This window comes from Loxodonta africana, chromosome 8 (assembly GCF_030014295.1).
Source record: "Loxodonta africana isolate mLoxAfr1 chromosome 8, mLoxAfr1.hap2, whole genome shotgun sequence".
In the NCBI taxonomy this organism is placed as follows: domain Eukaryota; kingdom Metazoa; phylum Chordata; class Mammalia; order Proboscidea; family Elephantidae; genus Loxodonta; species Loxodonta africana.
In genome coordinates, this window is record NC_087349.1 from 26,945,809 (window position 1) to 26,963,203 (window position 17,395).

General features: G+C 37.9%; 1 protein-coding gene across 14 annotated transcripts in view; it reads left to right on the forward strand.

Annotated features, from left to right (window-relative positions):
* Nucleotides 1-17,395, forward strand: part of CADPS2 (calcium dependent secretion activator 2) — a 614,350-nt gene that overhangs the window by 359,906 nt on the left and 237,049 nt on the right. For all 14 annotated transcript variants that reach the window (XM_064289775.1, XM_064289767.1, XM_064289765.1 and 11 more), the window contains exon 8: nucleotides 2,116-2,255. In XM_064289775.1, coding sequence (XP_064145845.1) covers nucleotides 2,116-2,255 — 140 coding nt within the window. The remainder of the gene's footprint in view (nucleotides 1-2,115; nucleotides 2,256-17,395) is intronic.

Here is a 17,395-nt window from a genome sequence, read left to right on the forward strand (position 1 = left end):
TTCTACTTTACCAAGCATGATGTCCATCTCCAGGGACTGATCCCTCCTGATAACATGTTTATATCTGGGTTTATTTGCCATCATCTGCTTGGCTTCTCTGTTTTCTCACATACATAGCTAACTCCCTGTATTCCCTCCATTTGATAGACCTGGAATTTTTTCAGTTATCAGATCTGAGGATTCTGATAATAAGAGACTGTGAGCTCCTTGAGGGATCGTAGCCATCCATACCCTTTTATCTTTGTGTGTCCTGTAGTGCCACAGATTCGGCATTCAAAGGCTTCTTTAGTTGAACAGGGCTGAGCAGTAAATCCTTGCACTGACTTCAGTTAGAAACACCCTTGAGAAAAATGAAACGTGGCAGAAAGTGTGGTATTTCATACTGGAATGATTCTTAATTGCGGATCACCTGCAATTAGTTCTGTTGGGATCTCATTCCGTAACCCCACATTGGCATTTAGACAAGGAGAAATTATTTAAAAAAATTAATTTAAGCATTCTTTTCTTTTAAAATACTTTTAGAGATCGAAACAATACCAATTTTTATATAGACATTGAAGGAATAAAGAGGAATAAAATCTGTAGCCAGATCATGCTTTAAAAAAAAATAAAAAGTAGGGTTGGAATAATGAAGGGAAAGAATTCCTCAGACTTACTAGGATCTATATGCTCTGTCTTGGTCTTTCGTTCTTTTTCTGTCATCTTCTAAGTTAATATGACATTCCTTTGACTACTGGTTTGAGCCGAAAATTATCGACTCATTTTTCTTTTTTGTCATTTAAGAAAGAATCTGTAAAATATTCTGTGGGGTATTTTAGCGGTCAAAGAGAACTAATTCTAGAGGATGGTGATAAGTTTTTAAAACATCACAAATGCCACTTGATTTGTTCTTGAACAAATCATTCATATGCTTGAGCGTCTAGATACGCTTGACTCAGCATAGCTGTGGCTTTTAGGATAGGCTGGAGAAGTAGGCTGGAGAATTTAACAACTGGCAAGTTGAGAACAGTTGGAGCAAAGTTTTCTTGGCGATGTTGTCTTTCCCAGAGAGAGAGAGAGCCTTGCTTAAAGAAGATTTCTCTGTGAATATTTCCACTCATGCATGAAATGAGGATTTTTTTTTTTTTTTTTTTTTTGGGCAGGGCATGTCAAATTTAGTTGCCAAGTACATTTTAAAAATAGTTTTAGCATAGGTGAGCATGTTTATACTTCTTCATTAACATCCAAACTTCAGGTGTATTTACCTTCTGTGTTGGTTTAAAATAAAAATGGTTTAGCTCTAGTGCACTACATTTTATACCTTTGTCTTGCCCTTTAGAATACATCGCATGCCATTCTAAAATATCCGTTGAGGCTTAGATGTAGGCTATGTCTAAACGGTTTTATGACTGATTGAAAGGGAAAAAGTGCATTGTTTTATCTGTATATATAGCATTTAACATCCAAAGAGTAGGCTTTCATTGCTGTGTTGGCTTTGTGGAGCTGTACTGTTGTAAAATAATCATTTGGTAATTTGACAGTTTTATTAAAAATAATTACTTTGTTTCAGGCATTAAAATAGCATGGTTATAGTTTTGAAAACATCTAGTTAGAAAAAAAAAATCTTTTGGTATTGATCTAGAGCAGAAAATGTGTTGTGGTCAGACTTTTTCATCTCTAATTGATTTGATTTCCACTAATACTATTTTGCAATGAAGCATATTAGTGCTGCTTCACTTTTTTTTTAAGCATGTTATCTGTAATTTCAATGAATATTTCTTTCTGAACTTTTTTGCTGTGAGGAGTTTAGAGGATTCTTGAAATTATAGATGTCCATTAAGTATTTTTCAACTGTCAATTCAAATGTCGCTTGCTGTGCTATTAATTCATTAGGAAGTGACACAGGAAGAAAACTCATTATGTGATAATATGAAAACACATATTTGTCAAAAAATAAATGAGCCTGCCTTGAAAATCCATCTGCTGTGGTGGGAGGGAGTCAAATGGTGTGTATTAGACACATTGAAGCATTGACACCTTCTTTTCAAACAGGAAAATTCGTAGCAAAGACTTCGGTGACAATCCGTAGGCACTCTGTAGCATACACTGAAGTATTCCCTTTTGTGTTCCCTACAGGTGGTATTATACCCAACTCCTAACAGCTCCAAGGCAGCTGAGTTGCACCGAATGATAGTTCCAAAAAATAGCCAGGACTCTGACTTAAAAATCAAACTGGCTGTGCGAATGGATAAACCGCCACACATGAAACACAGTGGGTGAGTGTGCACTTGATGGTATTTTCCCCTGAATTATTGGGTTTCATTGCCATGTAAAACTTTTGTCATTTTTGTGGGAGACCCAGTGTATCAGGCTTTCATGGGGTTTTCTTCTCCCAGAATGAAAGATTTAGGTTGTTTTATTTATTTATTCATTTAATCCGTAGACATCTTTAAAGCTAGATACATGTGTATTGAGTTCATATAATGGTCTGCATGCTAATTAATGGCACCTGATTGTCTTGGTTTTGTACTTTTTTATGTTGATAAAGAACAGTGATGTCTGGAGAGGACTATTACAAAATATACATCAGAATTTAGTAATGATTCAAGCAAGTCTAGCATGCCGTTTCCTGGAAATAGTTAAACTTATCTAGAAAATACAAAAGCTGAAAGGTGGCTCAGCTATAGCCCAGAAGGCAGTATGAGTTTTGACAGGAGGGAGATGAGTGTTTATCCAAAGTGTGAGTGAATACTAAATCAACACTGGAGGAAACTGATGCTGAGAGATAAGCCAGAAGTACAGGAACCATCCCGTGGGGATCACCGTGGGGCAGGGTCAACCTTCGTCTCTGCCAAGGTTCTTTTTCTCTTGTAGTTGGTGAGGAAACCAGTCTGAATTCTTGAATACAATAAAAAGAATTTTCAAAAATCCAGGTCTTTCTCAGATTAACACTTTAGGGCACACTACAGCCAAGTCCGGGATTGAAGTGTTAACCATAAGGAAAGAATGTGACTATTTTTTCTTGCTATGGAGAGAAGTAATTGCTAAAGTGACTCACTCTGAGATTAGCATAACAAATAGTCTAAGAAAGTACATTCCTGCACAGAGAGGTCTACTTGCTTTGGAGCAAATCACCCACTGGGGAAGTTAATGATTCAGCAAGATAAGGAGGACTCTTTGGATGATCATTGAGGAAAATAAAATTACTCTGAGCAGGGGGCAGCCCAAATGTATCTACTACAGTTGGAATGCAACTAAGGACCATATTGCTTCCTTGATCTCAGTGGGCAGTGTGTACAATGTTGGAGCAAGCTTCACAGAGGACAAGGGAGGGTGGACTCTTAGAAACCAGTTGTCCTTGTGTCCTGTTAACCAGTTGGACCAGCTGGGGACTCTGGGAACAGTAATTTGGGTAGCTATGTTATATCATCTTAATGTAGTATTGCAAAGTAAAGTCTACTGTGGCTCAGCTCCTAATTCAAACGGAGTTCTTTCTTTCATTCATCCATCTGTCTGCTCAACGTTGATTTATTCAACAGACTTATACTTTGTTCCAGTCAGAACAAACCGAATGAGCTACCATCACAGGCCTTAAGGAACTGATAGTCAGAAATCAGACAGATGTACAAATAATTATAATATTGAGTGATATGTGCTATAAGAGAGGAATGGGAATCTGGTAGAAGCAGCACCTGATGCTGGCTGGGAGAGTCAGTGAAATTCTCACAAGACATCTGACTTTTGGGCTGAAACTTGAAGGATGAACACAGCAGATGGGCAGTGAGGAGGAAAGCATTCATTCCAGTCACATGACATAGCATGAGTCCTGGAGGGCTGTGAGCTTACAATGGCCAACTAGGGTGCTTTGAAACTAGAGAGTTATGTTCGAGTTAAACGTAATATAACACAGTATGTTCCAGGATCTTTAGTTATTTCTTTGTTATTTTTTACTGAGTCTCTTCTTCTGATGAATGGCTCAAGAAGAAATGGGAGCCTATGGATTATAACACCAAGATGGCCTCAGTTTACGCATGGCCAGCACCATGGTGAATACCCCTGAGGCTTTCAGACTGTCCGAGGGCACAGGGCAAGTTCTGCAGTCTTTAGCTCCTATCAGGATAAAAGTCCTGCTTTAGCCTTTGCAGTTAGTTAGTTTGGAATGTTCCAGGGCAGGTAGTACAATCCAGTTCTGTTCCAAGACTTGACTGTTTTGCTCTTTTATCACTCCTTTGGAGGAAGGAGAATTCAGACCTTGTTGACCAAATCAGGACCCCCCCAGAATGGATGTGGAGTTGTCTTCTGCCCACAACTACAGGTGTAGGAAAATGAAAGGGGATAAATTATACTCTGTCAGTCTAATCCATAAAGCTCAAGAACTCACCTTGGATTCAGACCAGGTATACTTCATACTGTAGCCACGACAATGATTATGTGCCACTGCTAAGAGATATTAACATGCCTTTCTAGACATTTAGGTATCTGCAGGTAAAGAAATGCGAAGAGAAGGAATTCTAGAACTAAAAATATCTGTGATACTGCACTACAATAATGTGTGATGCAGTGTCGTTAAGATAAGAATATCATATCCATAATAATAGTTCAATAAAAACTATTTTAACACCAGTCTTGGAAGCAACAAATAATAATCTAACAGAATTAAAAGTTTTCCACATTGCTGCTGTAAGAGTAGTATATTCCTATGGTCAGGGGCTGACAGCTGCTTAAGCACAAGCATTGTTCCGGTTTCTTAGTGCCTGTATGATAAATCCCGAAAAACCAAAACCAAACCTTTTGCTGTCGAGTCAATTCCGACTCACAGTGACCCTGGAGGACAGAGTAGAACTGCCCTATAGAGTTTCTAAGGAGCACGTGGTGGATTCAAACTGCCGACCTTTTGGTTAGCAGCTGTAGTTCTTAACCACTACGCTACCAGCGTTTCCATATGATAAATATGGTTGTTAAATAAATATCATTAAGTATTTTGACTATCACCTTGTATATAGATATATATGGGAAAGCATGATTTGACCCACAGTATTTTTATAGCTATGTTCATCTTTGCCTGAAGTGCTTCATAAATGGATTTTACTTTACTTAATTACATTTAAGAAGAGAAATAAAGGCAACTAACCTTTTTTTCTTCTAAGTATTCTATCACACGTGAAAGTAATAATATAACAAGAGTAGTAGATTAATAGCATTTTGCTTTGGGACTGGATTGTGTTCTGTGAATAATTCATTCTGTAATGAATAATTAACAGATGAATAATGAATAATTGAAAAAGAAACAAGCCAGGTTTTAAAAAGATTAATTTATCTTTAAAATACGGCAACCTCCTCTTACAGATAGAGTTGCTAAGTGGATTAAAAAATAAACTTGAGGATTATGGGTTTTTGTCTTCAGAGCACTTTTCAGAATTTGAAATACTTTGGGGCTTTAGTCATAAAACATTTTCTCTGTTATAGTAATTTGGGCAACAGATACCTCTTTCATATGAACTGTTTCAGCATGTATTCTCCATTTTATTCATTTGCCACTTATATATGACTGTTGTATTGCCCTTAAATAAATATTTTTTTGTGGATGCTATTTACATTATGTGTTCCCAACTACAGTGTAAGTTTCTTAGACCAGTTTGAATCTCCAGTGCCTCCCACGGTGTATAATCAAAGATAGATATTAATATGAATAATGGTGATGAAAATGATGGTGTGGTCCTTAGAATTGTAAGGAACATAAAAAAGTAAGAGCAAACTGCATTTATAAGTTGAAATTGTGGTGCAGTGGTTGACAATTCAGCTGTTAACCAAAAGGTCAGCAGTTCAAATCCACTAGCCACTCCTTAGAAACCCTATGGAGCAGTTCTACTCAGTCCTAGAGGGTCGCAATGAGTCAGAATCAACTCAATGGCAATGGGTTTTTTTTGTTGTTGTTGTTTTAAACACAATTCTTAGGGGATCGAGTATAATTTTAATGTAAAACTACCTGAAACACATGGTGTTAGTTCTCAACTGTTGCATGTAAAAATGATCTTTTTTTGAAATAGAAAGTAAAATGTATCTGATCTATAGCTCGTGTTTCTGATCAAGTGATCTGTCCATGACTATGCATTAGAGTTTAGTTAACAGGTCTAATAAAATGCAAATGAAAATAGATATTTGATTAGGATTAAATAAACAATGATGATGTGATCCTCTTAAAAACCAAACTGGGCATTACCACATGACATATATTTGGCAAAAAAAATTGAGCTCATTTTTTCTTTAGGAGTATATCATATAACTAACTCTTAGATAAATCTGTTAAATGAATTACCAGCTGGAGTTTGAATGGTTAAAGATCCACATCCAGCTTTTGAATTTATATTACTGCCTTTCTGTGTAGCTGGAAGAAGTGTTCTTGAGCAAATGAGCTAGCCTTGAGCATAGCCTAGTGGCTAAGTAACAGTATTAACATAGAACACAAAAACACTACCCCAATTTTTATTAAATGACATTAATTTCCTAATTCAAAGGTTGTTTTCTCAGCCAAAAGAAAGGCAAAAATAAGGCTGAATTAAGAAAACAAACAAGTATGATGGAAATTATATCTACAACTGAAAAAGAGAAAGGAGAAAATTCAATTGGTTGTCACCGATCTGTGAAGACATCATGACCAGAATCTATCAGAAGTGTGCACGCAACTGATTATTTTTATAGTAAAAAATGAATAAAATATCATAAATATATAGAGATTGAAGCTTTAGCACAGGTAAGAATTGGCAAGATAAAATTTTAGCAGAATCACTGCTGTATTAAGGTTTCTTTTTTGTAAAATGTCATACTCAGCTCTTTAAACATTGATTGACTAAACGGTGGTATCTGATTTTTGCATTTGTCATTTATGAAACTCTCCAGCTTAATGTTCATTCGTAAAGGTATACAGGTAGTCCCTGACTAATGATGGGGTTCCAGGCCAATGACTCCTTTGTAAGTCGGTTCTGACTTAAGTCAAATACCTTTTTTTTTTTTTTTTTTTAATTTTTTCACTATTGCCTTTTATTATCAGTATCTTTATAAATCCGAACTTTGTCTTTGGGGGTTGGGAACATTATGTATAAACTTACAGATATATTTTAATACATACATACATACATAAAAAAAAATCAATAAATCATAAAAATTTACTCCAACAAAGAAGACGAGTTGGATGACGTTGGCATTTTGTCGGTTGCGATAATAACGCCACTTGTGGAAGGTTCTGGATTATCTGGATGACCTCTGGGAATGGGGATGGTGTTTCTAGTCAGAAAATTAGTGAGAGTCATCAGTATGGTCCTTTTGTTTTTTTCTTCATATATTTTGTGGTAACATCTCACTGCTTCTTGAATCTGCCTATCGATTTTAGCAAGGTGATCAGCATTTGCATCCATGTTTTCAAGAAACTGAAGCCCTGATTTAGTTTAGAAAATGCTCCAGCTAATCCTTTCACTGTAAGGTGTTTGTTTTTGTTTTTGACAACTTCTCTCCTTCCTCTTCCTCATGATTTCTTTCTTCTTTGGAGTTTCTTTCCTCTTCAAAATCCATTAAGCCCTGATCTGTCAAGCCCCTTTCTTCACGACTTATGAGCTGTTCCACATCAGCGATATCAAGTTCTAAGTTCAGCTTTCTTGCCATATGGACAATTTTTCCACCAATCTCTTCCGTTATATTATTCTGATCAGATGCTTGGAGTGTATTCACATAACTCACCTTTTTTTTTGCCCCCCATACCCCCTGTGTGCATTTTCCTGTAATTTCCTCCCAGAAAATGTACTAACAATAAGATGTACAAAAAAGAGAAAAAGCTGAAGGTTAAGTGCTGTTCGTCATAACTAAAATACGTCATAAGTCGGGGACTACCTGTAAAGTCACTGGGTTCATCTCTTGCCGCTGAGGGGAAGAAAACAGTTCAACTCTAGCCAGAAGAAGGTTCTGGATAAGCACCAAGCTGACTGCATTGTTATATTATCTCACGCTTTCCCATAAAAGGGATCGGGCAATCAGGGTCTCTGATTTCATGCCTGCATAACCTTTCAATCATACACTAAAATTCAAGCATAAATTTTGCTCCTAAAGTGAAACTTGTCGTGTGCCATTGAGTCAATTCCAACTCATAGCAACCGTATAAGACAGAGTTGAACTGCCCCATAGGGTTTCCTAGGCTATAATCTTTAAGAGAGCAGATCGCCTGGTGTTTTCTCTCATAGAGTAGCTGTTGGGTTCAAACTGCTGACCTGTAGGTAACTGAGCACTTAACCATCATGCCATCCGGGCTCTTTGAAGTGAAACTACTGCACTCTAATAAAGTTGTATTATCTTGGTTATGAAGCCCTGGTGGTGCAGTGCTGGATTGGCTGTTCAAACCCACCCGTCGCTGCGCAGGAGAAAGATGTGAGTCTGCTTCCGTAAGATTACAGCCTTGGAAACCCTGTAGGGCAGTTCTCTTCTGTCCTATAAGGTCGCTATGGATTGGAATGGACTCAAGGGCAATGTGTTGTCTTGCTTATAAGGACCCCTGGTGACCCAGATGGTTAAGGACTGTGCAGCTAGCCCGAAGTTCAGCAGTAGAAACCTCTCTAGCTTCTCTGAAGGAGAAGAACCTGGTGATAGGCTTCTGTAAAGATTACATCCAAGAAAACCCTTGGGGGCAATTTTTCTTTGTCGTATGGGGTCGATGTGAGTCAAAATCGATTTGATGGCACCTAACAACAGCAACAACTAATCTTGCTTATAATCTTCAGCTAATTTAGGGTATAGTCTGATGACCAACAAAACAAAAAAACCTGTTGCTATTGAGTCAATTCCGACTCATAGCAACCCTATAGGACAGAGTAGAACTGCCCCATAGGGTTTCCAAGGAGTGCCTGGTGGGTTTGAACTGCCACTACACCACCAGGGTTTCTGGTGACCAAAGGGAGGAGAATATTATGTCAAGGTGTCATTTGCTTGAAGGATTCAGATCTTCCAGAAAGGACAGGTCTGGTCTTTCCCGTAAAAATTTGATCTCTCGCAGAACAACAGTAATGAAATTAATGTGAACGCTCACGCACTGAGAAAAACGTAACCAATGTCACTGAACAATTTGAGTAGGAATTTTTTAATGGGAACCTAAACTACTGTGTAAACCTTCACTGAAAACATAATAAAATATTATTTGTTTTAAAACGATCTCCCATTTTAAACCTACCTTTTGGATTTGTTTCTGTCTACATCTTTATTTAAAATAAGTTTTGTTTGGACGCCTGACCTTCACCTGAACATGTATATATAAGCCTGTTGCCATCCAGTCAATTCCAACTCATAGCTAGCATTGGTGGTATAGTGTTGTGTACAGCTGACTTCCAAGTCATTGACTGGGTTTGATTCCCAGGCAACACTGAATATGTTTTTTTTATATTTATATTTGAAATTGCAATTTGAACTTTGCTTAGTCTGGCTAATCCTGATTTCAAAGAAATTCCACTTCTTGTAGTTTTGCCAAAACTTCCAAAAAAGTTCTTAGATGATTGATTCATTTTCCAAATATAGCTTTCAGAAGAACAGTCTATATGGGGTAATTTATAAACAGTTAATGCACAGAATTATAATGGAACAGTTTCACTTTATTAATCGAAGCATTATTATAAAATCTTTGTATTATCTAAAGACACGGTAGTACTTTTTTTTCCTTTGCATACATCCATAAGTTTTGAAATATTAACACGAGTTTATAAAGCAAAAATCTTGGGCTTGTTTAAGCCTAAGCATTGTAGGTCAAAAAAAAGTTTTAGACTTTATCTTCAAATATTTATATTTAGACCTTTTCTCGGGTATATGTGGCCGAATTTGGGGGCAGATGGGGGAAGGTGCAATAGTAGTTATACAGAATAAGGATGAGTTTAAGAGCCAAAAGACTTGTGTTTTGGTCCCAGCTGTACCACTAACTTGGGCAAGTCATGTCATCTTTGTTGGCCTCAATTTCATCAGTTGCAAAAAGGGACAGTGGACTAGAAAATTTGAAAGGCCCATCCTTGTTGTTGTTATTGTTGCTGTCGAGTCTATTCTGACTCATGGTGGCCCCATGTGTGCAGAGCAGAATTGCTTCATAGGATTTTCAGTGTTGTTACCTTTCCGAAGCAGGTCACCAGGCTTTTCTTCTAAGGTGCCTCTGAGTGGGTTCGAACCACCAACCTTTTGGCTGGTAGTCAAGGGGTTAACCATTTGCTCCAACTAGGGACTCCCTGAAAGGCTCCTTAGCCCTTGGAAATTTGTGGTTCAGTAAATCATTTCCTCTCCCAACCTCTCTAGTTGCCCCCTCCACACATTCCATAGCCACACCATACACTTAAAGGAGGAACAGAGTTCAGGGAGAGTAGAATTGGTAGTAAAAGGCAACATACAGAGATATGAGAGATTTGGCAATTTTTTTTGAATACTCTCTAGGCAAGGAAAAAAGTTATGAAGACTAACTAAAACATCAGGCTAAAAAAGATTTCCATGTAAGATTAATTTGAAAAATGCAGGATATGCTATACACCCAGGATACAACAATTGGTTTCTATTCACCTGGCACAGCAGAGGAAGAAGGAGATCCAGGAATCGGAGAAGAAAATGGACTATAAGTTTAATGTGACATGAGACGAGAAGAAATGAATGGTATCTAGCTACCATTACTGAATGTTTTGATCAAGGACCCAATAGATGGATCCTAATCAAAAGGAGGAAAATCAGGGAACAGAAATTCAAATTTGTTATGAAAACCAGACTTACTGAGTCCATGGAGACTGGGAGGCACTCCTCAATCTACTGTCTGGAAACAATCTTTAAACCTTGAACCAAAACTACCCCCATGAAGCTATTATTAAACTAAACAACAGGTTAGCTCAATTAGTAAAAAAGGCTTGCCTTAAGCATTGTGCTGTTATAAGGGATTATCTGTATGAATTCAAACTGGCAACAGTTAATCTAAAGCATAGATAAGAGCTTTAAGGGTCAGAGAGCCTAAATGGTGATGTAACAGTATGGGTAGAGATAGCGAGAATGATGACACATTGTGAAGTATGTAATCAACATCATTGAATAGCACATGTAAAAATTTGTGAATGGGTGTATGTTTGCGTATGTATATTTTGCAGCAGATTTGCCCAAAGCAATACATTCTTTGATTCCCTGACTGCTGCTTCCATAGATGTTGATTGTGGATTCAAGTCCAATGGAATCCTTGACAACTGCAATATTTTCTTCATTTATCATGTTGCTTATTGGTCCAGTTGTGAGGAATTTTTTTGTTTTCCTTTATGTTGATGCATAATCCATACTGAAGGTTTTCATCAGTAAGTGCTTCAAGTCCTCTTCGCTTTCAGCAAGCACCCAGTGATCTACTTCTGAAAAACTAGCCACTGAAAACTCTATGGAGCACAAGTCTACCCTGACACGTGGGGTCGCTGTGAATCGACTATACTGTACCTCGTTTTTGCCCTTCCTCGTGCCCCTTCTCAAGCACCCATGATGGCTGCTGGGGACCAGTAAGAGAAAGCCTGAACTGGGAGTGCCAGCTCTAACCAGCTGTGTCTTCAGGTCACACTGGGTTTTCAGTCACGTGACTCCTTAGGTCCTTCAGTCACGTGACTCCTTAGGTTCTTTATCTGTACAGCAACACATTGGGCTCCCTAGATGATCTTTATGGTCCCTTTCAGCTCTGAAGCCTTTCTTTTAATTCTTTACTTTAAACTTAAATTAGACCTATCTTAAGGAAAATAAAATGGAAATAGGCATGCTCCTAGGCAGGATGAAAACAGTTAAGTGATTTCCAAGCCACAGTATTCTCTTTAAAGACAGCAGTATAAACGGGAAGCAGGATGCAGCGTGGTGAAGAACAGACTTTGGAGTTAGACAGACCTGGGCTAACCCTGTCACTCACTATGCAAACTTGGTGACATTATCGAACTTCTTATATGCACACTTTTCTTATCTGCAAGGTTGGGTTCTCCTGAACATGAAGTGAGATATGCCCGTTAAGCATGTAGCACAGGGCCTGTTACATAGTCAGTGCTCAACTAACTAGTAACAGTCATTATTAAAGATAAGTTTTATTTTTAAGAATTATAATCCCTTCAACCATAATAAAATATTCTTTTAGTTTTAACCACATCATTTAATTTTATTCAGAAGAATGCTCGAAGACAGATGGGAAAACACAAGTATACAAATCATTAATGATTCTTCAAAGGTATAAGTTATTTCCCTCCCTGGGGTCTTCTGCTTAATTGTTAAACCATAATTTACATTTTTATTTGACAGCCAGTGTGGATGTAGATAGTGATGGTTTGTTTCTCTTGGTTTGTTTGTATTGCTGCTAACTTTATTTTGTCTTCTATGTACAAGGGGAGAAAAGTGAAAATCTTACATAAAAGCTTTCCACTTTGTCTAAGCAACTGACTTGTGTGATTTATCTAAGAAATAAAGCTCAAGCTCTAAAAAGAACACCTGGAGGTTATTTCATGACAAGTGGGAGGAATGAGATAGACTTTTTTCCTAAATTTCAGCCCAGTGCATTCTAGTTTTAAAAAAAAAAATTGCAAATGCTTTTAAAACATGATTTTTTAAATAACTAGTGGGGTCTTTTATAAATTTTCACACAATTTCTCATTTTAACTTAATTTTCTTGTTTAAATCACTAAACAAGTATTGCTTGATCTACCCAGTCTTTTAGGCTGTGCTACTTGTCGTATTAAAATTTGTGCAGTTTTATGATACGTTGTTGATCCCAATAGTTTTTACAAACCAAAGAGGCTACTTTAAATTTCATCTTGAGTATTTGTATGTGTGTATATTTTAAATTTACTTCTCTGTGTGCTCCATTTAGGAGACATTGACAAGCCTGAAGAGCCTACTCAGTACTTTTTGTTGTGGTTGATGTGTGCCTTGGAGTCTATTCCAACTCATAGCAACCCTATAGGACAGACTAGAACTGCTCCATAGAATTTCCAAGGCTGTAATCTTTATGGAAGCAGACTACCATACCTTTCTCCTGTGGCGTGGCTTGTAGGTTCCAACCACCGACCATTTGGTTAGAGGCCAAGTATTTAACCATTGCCTCACGAGGCCTCCTCCTCATGTCTACTGAGAGGCCCATGCTGACCACCATACACAGAGTGGTGCTCTTCTCCCCTCCACCATCTCTCTCTGCTTTTAAGCAACTGGATTCTTTTTTAAGCTCTTATATTTAGCATGATATATTCATTTGTGTTTGACATTATATTTATTTAACTATTGTTCATTAACTTTGTCCCCAACTAGAATGTCATCTCTTTAGGATGATTGTCTTATTGACTAGCTTTTCAATTAAATATAATCTCCATAAGGTAGGAACCTTGTCGTCTTTACTGCTTGTATTTTAAACCCAATTTTTAGAACATTGCTTAAAAGCTAAATATTTTTTGAGTGAATGAATGAATGTTTTTATCCCAAGAAAGAATAGAATGCATAATTTATGTTCACAGGCTTTTATATTCAAAGCAAGTAACCGATTGTTTGGATATAAACTTCAAATTATAATATTATTTAATTGGTTACCACTGTGAATTTGTTGGAGGGTGTTGCAAAATATTATTGCCCTGGAAGAATTATAGGAAGTTTCATTAGTCCACAAATTTCTGTATGAGTAGAAATCTAAATACCATTATTATAAAAAGTATGGTCTTTTCCAAAAGCTGTAAATTCAAAATCTTCATATTCTTTACAATGAGGTTTCCTTTTTTTTTTTTTTTTTTTTAATGACTTTTTGGGTAACTGTAATGGAAAAAGTAAATTTCTAATATTATCTATTAACCGTCTACATTTATATTTAGACCATTTCTATAACATATGGAAGGACCGTGGGAGGAAGTTTCAGCAACATTTCCTATGAGAAGGATACCCTAGAGTTCATACTTTTTTATTTCATAAGAATGATGCAGTATATTTTAAAAGTAGTATATTTAAAATGAGATTATCAAATTCTGAAGGCAAAAGAAAGTTCTAGATTTGAGCTTTGTTCATATTATCTTTAGGGAATCAGTAAGAGTCATTTTGTTTTCTTTCTACTACAGGAGCCTTTGAATTTGAAGTAGTCATACTGTATTTATTTATTCTGAATTTATTCTGTCAACTCTATCTGGTATACACTTTTACTCAAAAATGCTTCAGAAATATATTCTCCCAAACAACTGACAAAAAAGTAGAATGACGGGAAATCAAAAGCAGCCAGTGCCTTGATCATCAGAGAGACAAGAGGAGGCTTGGAGTGATAAACGAGAGAGGAGTGGAGGGGCAAGGAAAGGAATGGGCTGACTGCCAGCAAGATTTGCAAAGATTTCAACGGGTCAGAGCACAGCAGTAGGTCAAAATCAGCGTGTAATTTAGGAGCCCAATGGTTTCATAAACTGGAAAGAAGGATGAAACAAGGGCAGCAGCAGCAAAAGAACTAGATCAGTATATACTGTTAGGAAGCCCCTGACACAGGGGGAGTAAAATAGCTTAAGGGTATATGACAGAGCTCCAAAGGGAAGAAAATCAGTGTTAGCGGGAAGCAATGATGGGTGGGACATTGTCTGAAAGTACGGAAATGATTAGAAGAAGTTTTTTCTAATTTATCTAATAATATATTTAATTCTGGCATTCTTTTCATAAATGATAACATACAATCCTGAGAAATATTTCCTACTCCTTTCTATGTGATTATAACTAGAGTTTGGCAGAATGGGGCATTGGTAATTGTCTTAGTTATTTAGTACTGCTGTAACAGAAATAACATAAGAGGGTGGGCTTTAACAAACAGAAATTTATTTTCTCACAGCTCAGGAGGCTAGAAGCCAGAAGTTAGAGTTCCAACTCTAGGGGAAGTCTTTTTCTCTCTGTCGACTCTGGAAAAAGGCCATTGTCTCTGCAGCTTCTGCTTCTTGGTTCCTTGGATATCTCCATATGTCTTAGCATCTATCTTACCCCATCTCTGCTTCTAGCTTGCATTTAATCTCTTTTATATCTCAAAAGAGATTGACTCAAGATACATCCTACACTAATCCTGCCTCATTAACATAACAAAGAAAACCCATTCCCAAATGGGATTATAGCCACAGCATAGAGGTTAGGATTTACAACACATATTTGGGGGGAATACAATTCAACCCATAATATTCCACCCTTTGGCATTCAAAAATTCATGTCCTTGCCACACGCAAAAACACATTCACCCAGTCACATCATCCCAAAAGTCTTAAATCAACTCCAAGTCCAAAATCTCATTTTCTGAATCATCTAAATCAAATATAGGTGTGACCTTAGGTGTATTCCATCCTGGGGCAAAATTCCTCTTCATCTGTGAACCTTTGAAATCTAGAATACAAGTTATCTGTTTCCAAAGTACATTGTTTGAACAGGCAAAAGTAGACATTTCCATTTAAATGGGAGAAACTGGAGAGAAGGAAGGGATAACAGGCACCAAGCAAATACAAAACCCAGAAGAACAAATTACATTAGTTCTCAATGCTTGAAAATAATCCTTTCCTGTCTGAAACCATCTAGGCAATGGCACGGCACTCCAGACTCTGGGTATTAGCTATGCACTCTGGATTCTGGGGGGAGGCCCTCAGCCCGGGGCTTCAGCTCTGCCTTTGAGGCCCACTGGGAGGGACAGCAACTCTGCTCCCTTGGCTTTGGGCGGCCCCATTCTCCTAGTCTATTTGAATGGTGACCCCACCCCTTCAGCCCTGGCAGGCCCTGTTCTTCTGCCTCTTTGTTATGGCAGCCCCTCCACCTCAGCTTTGGGCAGCAGCTGCATCCCACTGTCACATCTTAATGGCAGCCCTACACTCCATAATCAAGTTGGCAAAGATCTAACTCTTCTAAACCTAGGAGGCTGTGGCCCCACACTTTTAGATCCAGGAGACAGAGCCCCAGCCTTTGAAACCAAGGAGGCCCTGCTTCCCATGTTCCTTCCAACAGGAATGGTTCTTTTCTTTTCTGGGAGGACAACAGGTGTAGCTCTTTTGGCCTGTTCCTTACTTGTAGAATTTCAAGAGGCAGGTAGCATTTTTTCCTTTTGTTCTTTGTCTGTGTCCTTCAGTCTAAGCTGATAGGTTTTCTGCTATGGTAGTTGCTTAGCTCCATCAGTCACAGGCTTAATCCCTTTAACAAAAGTTTATATAGCCATGTCCTTGGTGAACATTCTAGGACACATGTCCTTAGTTTGTTCAACAGAATTTTCCAAATATTTAAGTTCTGTTTTCATTTTGCACAATTCATTTTTAAGTCCATCTCTTTCCTCTTGCATTTTAGTATATGCAGCAAGGAGGAACTATGTGGCCTCTTTAAGATCTTGTTTAGAAATCTCATCAGCCAGATATCTAGGCTCATTACTTACAAGTTCTACCTTCCGCCAAACATTTGAAAGTAATTCAGACAAGTTCTTTGCCACTGCGTGAAAAGCATCATCCTTCCTCCATTGTCCAATTACACGTTCACCATGTTCTTTTAAAGCCTCACCAAAAGCATATTTAACATCCACATTTCTAGCAACATTTGTTCCTGGTGTCATACATACTCCCTAAGATGACAGAGACTTTCTCTATAGCCCTCCTCACTTTCTTCTGAGCCCTCACCAGAATAGCCTTTAACATCCATGATTCTACCAACAGTCTCTTCAAGGCAATCTGGGCTTTTACTGTTAGACACCTTAAAACTCTTCTGGCCTCTACCCATTACCCAATTCAAAAACCACCTCCACATTTTAGGTGTCTGTTAGAGCAGTACCCCACTCTTCCAGTACCAGATGTCTTAGGCTGGGTTCTCTAGAGAAACAAAACCAGTGAAGCATATATGTATATATATATACGCAGTTGTGGAGGCTGACAAATCCCAAATCCATGGGTTAGATATCAGGTTGGAGGTTTCTCCTAATTCATGTGGTTGCAGGGACTGACAAACCCAAAATCAAAATCAAAGTCAGGCAGAAGGCTGCTGGCTCCCTGGGTTGTGGGAACTGGTGAATCTCAAGATATGCAGGTCAGACAGCAGGCTGTCGGCTCATATTCCAAGAACCAGATGTTAAAGGATGATAAGTCAGATGCAGGATCCAATGTGAGCGAGAGAGAGCTTTGCTGGAACATCCATGTATATACTGCAGGCAGACCATACTCGCAAGGAAACCCCTTTTTCAATTGGTTGGCTGCTCATAGCAGATTTCATCATGGAAGTGATTACATTTTATCAGATTTCATCATAGAGATTACATTATGGAAGAGCAATCAGTCCAATGTCTGCCAAACCACCAAGAATCACAGCCCAGCCAAGCTGACATACAACGTCAGGTATCACAGTAATAGAATATAATGTCACAGGCACATTTTAAGTTAACAATAATGGGGTTGGAGGCAAAATG